At 46.4% G+C, this 9,784-nt stretch overlaps 1 protein-coding gene across 1 annotated transcript; it reads right to left on the bottom strand.

Annotated features, from left to right (window-relative positions):
* Positions 1-19: 19 nt before the first annotated feature.
* On the bottom strand, positions 20-892 carry LOC135369447 (uncharacterized). The gene has a single exon (XM_064603036.1). It carries the CDS (start codon positions 890-892, stop codon positions 20-22), a length of 873 nt encoding a protein of 290 aa, XP_064459106.1.
* Between the last annotated feature and the right edge of the window lie 8,892 nt (positions 893-9,784).

The raw sequence follows: 9,784 nt of genomic DNA, 5'->3' as shown, positions 1-9,784 counted from the left end.
ACATGACGACATGAAGATATCACAGCAACCAGATAACTGTAATGTTCCTCTTTCTAATATCGGGAGGGCTGTTGTCATACAGGCATATGCACAAGTACTGGTACGTTGTTGCTAGCGTATCCTCCTCCGTAGCCATCGCCACCATGCCCACCGCCTCCGTAGCCTCCTCCATGACCACCGCCTCCGTAGCCTCCTCCATGCCCACCACCGCCATGGCCTCCTCCGTGTCCACCGCCGCCGTGTTGACTGTGACCTGAGCTATGATGGTGAGATCCGTGCTTGTGGCCTCCCCCACCGTGTTTGTGTCCTCCGCTACCGTGATAGTGGTGTCCCCCTTTGCCACCGTGCTCGTCGTGATGGTGCTTCCACCCATCGGAGCCGTGCTTATGGTAGTCGTCACCGTGTTTATGTTTGTCGTGGAACTGCTTGTGGTGATGTCCGTGGTTTGACTTTCCGGCGTTGTGGTCGTAATGCTCATGGTGCTGATTGTATTTCTTCTTGTGGTCACCGTCATGGTAGTCATCGTAGTACTGGCTGTGGTGTTCAGAGTCTTCTTTGTGGTACACATTTTTATGGCCATAGTTTTTGTGACCCTTGCTCTTGTAGTGGTCGTTGCCAGACTTTCCACCTTTTTTACCGTGTCCCCCATGATGTTCGCTGCCGAAGTGCTTTCCACCATGGCCTCCATGACCATGTTTACCTTGGTGATTTCCGCCGTAGTTGTTGTACCCGTGGCCTCCTGAACTGTGGCCGCTCTTGCCATGCTTGCTGCTGTGGTGGTCGTGGCCGTCACCGCCATGTTTGTAATGTCCTCCGTAGTCCCCACTTGAGTGATGTCCACCGTATTCTCCGTGTCCACTTTGGCCGCTACTATGCCCACCATGTCCGCCATAGCCACCATGCCCAGTTGCTAGCGCAAGCAGGTCGCGTTCCGCCTGATCAGCTCCTGCCAGTGCTGTTGTGTGGCCTGCGTCCGTTTCTTTCGCAGTGGCATGGATCAGAAGTACCGAGAGACATAGTGCGGCGCTGATCTAGAATGAGAACTTGGCGGATTACCTTGGATGGTACGCACAAGTAACAATGGACACTGCAATTGACTGGGGCCGTCAGTTTGATGAGAACTTATTTTGAACTTAATATAGTGATGTAACGGAGGCATTTTAGAATATCAAAGTTTGCTTTGAATATCAAAGTCAAAAATATCAAGTGTTCGTGATATTACCTTGTGTCCTAATGGAGAACCTGAAAGAGAATTCACCAGGAAGCCAAAACGGAAAGTGGTCTCTGCTCGCTTCTGTTGTACACTGACAGTTACAAAGGTGTGATTCTTCTTGCTGCATCTACGTAGTTCTGATGTACATTTTGTAATTGCAAACACAAATACATGCCAGAAACCCTACATAAGTATTGATACATATTTTATATGGTATGTGCGCAATGATCGCAGCTCATAGCCCTTGTTGAACAAAAACAACAAGAAAAAAAAAAGACAGAGAAGGCATTATTTGGCGTCCCAATCATGAATATTGACTATGGCCACTAAGGCACATTGAAGTTTGGTGCCGCAGGCTAGTCTACCAGAGACGAATTACTGGGGCATTATGGCCTCTCTGAGGTTCCCTTGAAGCTAAGCTGTACAAAGGCATATTTTCACTAGCGTGGCCACCGTGGGCACCATGATGACTTAGGTGGTGCCCGCCACCTCCGTGCTTATACCCATGCCCTCCTCTGTAGTGCCTTCGCCCGTGCCTGCCGTGCGAGCCGTGATGGTTTCTGTAATGTTCACCCCCATGTTTGCTGTGGTGTCCCCCATGCCTGTGCTTTCCGTAGTAACCATGGTGATGGTTTCCGTAATGCTTCTGTCCTCCGTGGTGATCCCTATAATGGTGTTGGTCGCCGTAGTTGTGAGCATTATGCCCGTCGTGATAGTCGTCGTAATACGTCTTGTGATCTCCATACTCTTCCTTGTGATACACGTTCTTAAATCCGTGTTTGCGATGCCCTCTCTTGTGATGATGATCTGCTCCATGTCGCCCTCCGTGATTGGAGTGTCCCCCGTAATGTTTGGTACCATAGTGATGTCCGCCATGTCCTCCATGGTTGTGGCCACCGTGGTGACCGCCGTGGTACTTGTTGTAGCGGTGTCCTCCGTGACGGTGGCCACCTTTTCCGTAACTTCCGTGGTGATGGGCGTAGTCGCTACCGTGGTGTCTTAACCCGCCGCCGTAATGACCGTGGCCGTGATGTCCGTTAGCTTCTCCGCCGTGGTGCCCGTGATAGGCATGCGACGACGCTACTTTCGCAAGGTCCAGAACAGAACTCGCTGGGAACACTCCACTGTCTTCGATTATCACAACATCGGTAATGTTGTCGATATTTTTGGCTTCTGTCGCATAGATGACGAGGAAGATGACACTGTGCGCCCAGAGGACCTGCTACAGGAAAGGGATCGGAAAGGGATATTGAATAAGGTACGAGAGTCCGTATGTCCTGTCCGCATGCACCTTACTCCCGCAAGGATGCCATCACCATCTTGGACACCAGGGATCACCATCCGACAAGCTTGATTTGTGCAAGTGTGTCGTGCGTGCTTGTATGACATGAACGGAAACGTGTCTATGCCTCCACCTATCACGAACACCTTCAACCAAACCAGCCCGCAACCGAAGGTCTCTAACCTGCCTTTCTACTTACCATCATTGCCCGGGACGTCACCATACCTTCGGCTTACCCACGGCTCAGCCGTTTTCAGGTATCCTAAGCAACACCTTAGTGAAGTTTGCAGGCTGCAACAGAGTGTACCTTCTGCCAACAGTTCACTGCTTTAAATACGCCAGTGGCACGAAATTGTGTGACGTCACAAATTGCTCTATTGTCGCCGCCTACTGAGCCTACTTCGGAAAGCCAAATGGAGTGAAAACAACACGGGGGCTTTCACTATGGAAGCGTGAGAATGAAGCCGTAGCATGCCTGCCGCAAATTTAGAAACAGTGCCCGTTCATGCATGACGCGCTCGGAGACAACGAGACGGTCCATTGTCTTTCGCACATATTTTTTTTATTTTTTATTTTTTGTGAATGAGGGTAGCGATTGGTAGTGCTTGACATGGTGGCTGCTTACGGAAACGCATCATTTGGCGGATTTGTAAAAGTGTTACGTATGAATCGGTGGCTGGCTTCACTATTTTCGGCTGCAACGCTATTACGACATTCTTGAGCAAGCGTCGTCTGAAACTTGTATACTCGTAACAAAGCGTGTTGTTTTTTTTCCCTCTCTCTCCCTCTCTTTTCCGTTTGGTTGTGACAGGGCTGACTTGATACCAATTAAAATGGCGGATAGTGTTGTTCCTTACACTGTCACGACTTCTTTTTTTTTAATGCCGTGTTAGTTCCAGGAAGCAGCCGTGGCTTGAGCAGCGTACAAACGTGTACAGGTGGAGAGAGGACAGCGAGAAGGAGTTGGGGGACACTAGGGGCGATAGTCCTGGCCCAACTTGAGGGGGAACTGTCCCGACTGGAACTGTACATTCCAGAAAGTCTGCCGGAGGGGTCAGGGAAAACCTGGGACAGCATAGTTGGTGGTAGGATTCGAACCCACCACCTCTCAGAATATGTATCGAGAGACTTATTTGAGTTTGAAATTTTGTTTGTTTGTTGAGTGGTTGTGTAGAGTCCTTTCCCCGTCGGGTAAAAAAAAAAAAAAACGCGACGAGATGTACCAATTTATTCCTGAAATTAGACCCGATTCCTGCTGCGCATCATACGTATGTTTATAACTTATTCAACACCAATACTGTAAGGGGCGCGGTACATTCCAAAATATACGATAAATATTTTAAAATTGCAGCATACTTTCATGAGGGTAGCTAGCGCGGTAAATGTGCGGAAAGTCGTACTCGGGATATTATGCATGTAGTTTATAAGGTACAGTGCATAAGGTCATTAGTGTCTCACGTGTCTCTCCAGACATTTAGCCTAGCTGTAAGAGGCAATGACCGTTGTCTCGTCCTCAATGATGTGCAGCCAGAGACACCGCTGTGCATCGACACGTGTCACGTGTGCGTTGGAAAATGCTGCGTGTTCTCTAACGTGCTCAGATACCAGCCAGACAAACAGCACACGATGTTGTCGTTCGTTCCTTGGCTGCCTCTGGGGAGTGTACTTAATGCACGCCTGCACAGCTTATCGCTTCTCAAACGCGCGTACTAACTGGAAAAGCGAATTAACTATTTAAGCGGATTAATCTAAAGCGGACTCGACTGTGTGGTACATCCATATGTAACTTTGTTTTCGGGTTAGCGCCGCGAAGCAGCTGTGGCTATGAGAGGGGCACAGTCGTGGATAGATGGAGAGAGGACAGCAGGAAGGAGTGGGGGACAGGGAGGTTAGTATGCTTCCTTGGCCAACTTCAGGAGGAATTTTGCCGACATTCGTCCGGAAAGTATGCCGGAAAACCCTAGGAAAACCTAAGACAGCACAGCCGGTGCAAGGATTAGAACTGTGCCACGAGAGCTGGTTTTCTAGGATTTAAACGTGTGGTACGTCAATATGTAACCGAGCAGGCGCAATGTTCGGGTAACATGAATCGTAGCCATGTCCTTAGAAAGCATGCTTTTATTTTTCGTGTTATCCCTTTTTCAATGTCTCTCATTAGTCGGTAAGGATTACCCCTGAGCATTATACGCACTAACCACGGGGTATAAGGATACTTTAGGTGTGTACCCGAGGTCTTAGCAGGTAATGGCTTTGTATCGACCCGGTGTCCGGAACTTGCGGTGTTCGTGCGGGGCCGACAGTGGAGGTTCCTCGACAGGTTCGTCGTTCTCGGACCCCACGTTGAGCGCCAGTTGTGGGAAAATCCTCGCACTCGGGATTTCCAAACCATTCGCCAGTGGCTCGAAAGAAGAGAAACACGACTCGCAGGAACATAACAAATCGAAGTTTACTACCTGCTCAAAAAAGTTCAACCACCCAGTTCAAAATGTCCCCACTGTAACACTTCAAAAGCAACAGCTGCACTTCACCAACACTTCAACGAGCGCAAGGTTGGACCCCACAAAAAAAAAAACTGATATCTTTTTCGTTCACACGTGCACGTGCACGTGCACGAAGCGCTCCGTCTCCTTCTTCGTCGCCGCAACACATTTTTGACTATCTCTTTCCACGCAGCCTATGTTCAAAATAATGGTACCGTGATGTTACCCGTAAGGTTTGTCTGCGCAGTGTGGCGACATGTTCAACGTGACGCAGGGTAGGACAGCCTATGATCACCGTCTTTAACTTGTCGATATTTCGCATCCTGACTCCAATTCTGTCCACCCTGACTCGCCACGAGATCCCTCTCGAAGGCCAATCGCAACGTCGATTTCAGATACCGGCCTATGCAAATGGTCTTCACGTGCCTCCGCGGAAATTGTACAACCAACAGCGACAAGTTCATACGAATAACGCTAAAGAAAGACAAACAAGAACATAGAAGCGGGACGGAAGACAAATTGCGTTGCTTTTAGTGTTCTGCTTTGTTCGCGGAAAAATGTGCCACCAGCACTGGCGTTCGCGGCACATAAATAGTGGCTTTGGACCACAGGTATTGTGTCGAACATCATTAATAACGCTGTAAAGGATCCCCCGTGGCGGAAATACAGCCGTACGTCGTGTTTGTCTTGCGCAAGTCCCCCTTTTATGTCCTCTTTCTCAGCAAGCAGAACTAATTGAAATGAATATCGGGAACATCTGTTGTGATCTCTTGATCTGATGGTGTTGATATCTTGATCTCCTAATCTCTTATGAGTTGATCTTCTCTGGCTCTCTGGCCCCTGTCTTTTTTACCGCTTTTTCCTGATATGAGATCGTCTTGTCTGGTTCTCTGTCTGTTTTAAATGCGCTTTCTTCAAGCTCAAGGATTACCTTGCCCACCTCACAGTTGCACCAGCTAGCTTGTTTTTCAGCGTGTGTACATCAAGACCAGTACTTAACGGAGGAGCCGAGGCTTGTGTTCGCGGTGGTTCTCGGAAAGTCGACGAATTTTTCGTACATGGCAACGTATTATGTAGAAACTGAAGCCATTATCGAGGTAATCGTATCGTAATCCATACCCTGTCAAGTACCACCTGTTTAGCAACTTTCCGGAAGACGAGACATCTGGGTAACTTCTACCATGCCTCCAAGTATCCGACGTCTTCAGCGGGGATCGAACCGGCAACTCTGTGACAAATAGGCGGACGTGATACTCACACCAGCCGTAATCGATTTTATCTATAGAAGAGGCGCACAGACTTGCATTGCGCGTCTCTATTTGCGCGAGGCTTGGGAACGCAACAGATGCTGTTCGGGGAGAATTCAGGCCTCACTAATGTTCTCATTGATTGGGTAAGCTGTGGCATGAAAATGATGCAGCATGAATTCAATGCTTTTGGCCTAGTAGCTAAGTCGCAGGAAGAAAGTAGAACGTCAGATTGGTTTATGTCAACTTCTTTCGACGACGACGATGATGATGATGATGATGATGATGATGATGACGACGATAACGACGACGACGATGATGATGATGATTTATTGGTGCCCAAGAACGGCCACAGAGGCCATAGTTTTGGCGCACACAACATAAGTCACATTGTTAATGCAATACAGTAGACTTTTAGAAATGAACTTCACCGCGTAGCACGCTTCTAGCCAACTATCATCTCGAATGATAGATATCGTTATCTGCCATGGTTTGTTGAAAACGGGAGGCGTACGCCTTTTTTGTGATACTTATATGCTGTTCATAATTCGCCTCCCGTTTTCAACATATCAGGGCCGATAACAATGTCATTTGAGATGATGGTTGGCTAGGCGCGTGCCATGCTGTGAAGTTCATTTTTAAGAGTGTACAATTCAATACAATACACTACAAAACAACGACACCACTCAAACTTCGTTAAAATATAAAAATAAAACTAAGACAAGAGGTAAAACAAAACAAAGATTTGACGTTACGACAGACACTTTGTTACATCTGTATTGAAGCAGACGGGTAGGAAGGAGAAAAAATGTCACTGGACTTGGAAATCGAGTTCAGCGACATTTCGCAACGTATAATAGGATCAAATGGACAGAACCTATCTACATAAAATGATGGCGGGTTGGGAAAAGCAGCTCGAGGAGGACAAAAGCATACACGACTTAATGGGAAAGATGAGTCAACAAATGAATGTACGCATTTGGACGTGAATAAAGCGTCAGCAATATTACGTCCTGCATTCAGTCAGGTCAACTTGAAATGCGGTAACTGTAAACCACAACGGTGAACAAAAAGCAAAAGACCGAGTGAGCAAAAACTGGAGAGCTATTTTAATGGTCCCTGGAGTTCAAGTGCCCATTATTTTTCTTCTTACCAACTCTTTTTTCCCTCAGAGCGCCCTGCCACGTCTACCTCGCGAACTGATTTATGAAACACTCGTGCATTAGAAACTGTTTGCTATCTCTCCGGCCATTTCTCCTTATTTTTACGTGTTTCCGCGAAGTCAGCTATAACATTTATGGTTTGCTACGCGGTCATCTAGGTTTAACGCGCGCGCCTTTTCTCCCCAATGAAACAATTTATTATGTGACTCTGTAACTCCCATTTGGGTTCCTCTTCTGAGTGGCGCCTTTTGTGTTTGCTCATAATTGTGTTCACCCGAGGCAGAGTGTTTACTGCGTCCGCTCTATAGATATGTGCATAACAAAGCGACGTGCTGGAACCGCCTGTGATCCCAGCTTTCGTCTTGCTTCAGGGAACTGCCAGGGTGGAGAAGTTAACGAGCGCCGAAGGAGTAGCAAGTCCGGGTTCGGGATCGTTGAAAAATTACGGCTGAGCGAGATGCATTCTGTTGAAACTGTTAAGCGAACCATCAAGTCTGAATTTTTCTCTGGCGATCTCAAATCACCTCAGTGACTGCCTGTGATATTGTGGTTCGTACAGGTCCATGTGTTCACATACCTAACGATGCACTGAATTTATTGTTTACATCACAAGATCTACGTCACGTAACCTCGGTGCCGTCTAACAGAATGCAAAAAAACAAACAAAAAAACTAAGAGAACAGGTTGGGGGAGGCATTCGAGTAGCTACACTGATGAGTCTAGGAATAAAGATGATGTCACCAACTTTGAACAGGAGTAAATCAGTATCGACGTTTCTTCGCGAGATGATCCAGTCTGAGGTTTGTCACTCCAAGTAAACGACGACAAGTCGAGCGAATTTTTGGTGGAAGGACTGGTCGGATGACGGACTTTCCCTTCTTAATTGTTACCCTGTTACCCGAAACGCGAAGTGCGTTGGTTTTCACTTAGTGTTCGTGTCCCTTTTTTGCAGTTCTGCTACTTTCGATCTGCCTTCTGCGGGGGTGTAGTGTACACCACCCAAGGTGGCGCTTTTCAGAGGACGCACGGGGTGCATATTGTACACCGCTCAACAGGTCAACTACTAACAACGCAACTACACAGACACAGTTTGCATACATGGTGTGCGCGGAGCTCCCTGAGAACAATTCTCTAAAGTAATTAATTACGAGTAAGCCACTTACTGTACTTAATTACCGCGGTTAAACACCCCACTCTTCACTCACCATCTATTGTTGTTGTTAATTACGTTCTAAAGAATGAATTACTTCCAGGATTACTTATGATATAACATAATTGTTCTTGCAAGTAATTTGTAATCCACATGGAGTTACTTACGATTTGGGATTCAACTTTCATTTCAAATCTATACACGATCTTCCATTTTCACGATGTCTGCAATTCTTACTACTTCACAAAGGGAGTCTCGGTTTACAGACTCAGTCCAGTTCTTATGCTTCTGCTAAGCATAGATTTCTTGCCGTCGTACTCCACTACTAATTTAATATGGCATTCCAGTAAATTCCATGTTTGTACAGCATTCGTCAAGGAAGAAGGATAAGGTTCTATAACTAAATTATACACGCTTACTTATTTATACGCTTTTTATTTATATACGCTTATTTATTTATTTTTTATTTATTATACGCTTTTTTATTTATACTTTTTATACGCTTACTGTAACTTAGTTACAACTACGATATTGTAATTGTAACCGTAATTTAATTACTTTCACAATATACGTTGTTGTAATTCATTTAGGTATTACTAAAGAGGAATCTTTACGCGTCCGCTTGAGAACAATCGGACCTTATATATCTTTTTCGCTCGTGCACGAAACGTTTCTTCGCAATGAGCGTTATGTTGTGCGTGGTGACGCTTTACTTGGGAAGTAGTTAGCTGTAATCAGAGCGAGTACTCCTTGGAAATGAGCACTGCACGGACTGTCGACTCTTCGCGAACTAATTGCGAATGGTGGCGCCAAGGACCGGAACGTAGAATTGACCACGACAGATTGTGCGTCTTCGTTAGTTTGAATGGCCCCTTCGGCTGTGGCTCTTCGGAGACCCCGAACACCTGCTACTCTTCCAGTGCAGCTAACGGGTTCATTACAACGCGCTCTATGTCCCAGGCCGATTGCGCATTGTCTCCCCACCGGACACTGCGAAGGAGAGCGAGTTATTTAAACAATTATTGAATCCGAATTCTTCTAATAGTAGTCGATATTTTCTAGAGATGTGACGAATCCAGAATTTTCCGAATCCGTATCCGCATCCGAATCCAATGAAGGTTCTGCGAATCCACGAATCTTACGAATCTCGAATCATTCGAATCCCTTCTTTAAAAAGAGTTCTAAAGCAGAATTTGTTATCTTTGTTTAACGAAAAACAAATTAAATGATAGTTCACTTTCAATGCAAT

The sequence above is a fragment of the Ornithodoros turicata genome, chromosome 9 (genome assembly GCF_037126465.1).
Source record: "Ornithodoros turicata isolate Travis chromosome 9, ASM3712646v1, whole genome shotgun sequence".
Lineage (NCBI taxonomy): Eukaryota > Metazoa > Arthropoda > Arachnida > Ixodida > Argasidae > Ornithodoros > Ornithodoros turicata.
The sequence above is the reverse complement of the archived record's forward strand: the minus strand, read 5'-3'. Positions and strand labels throughout refer to the sequence as shown.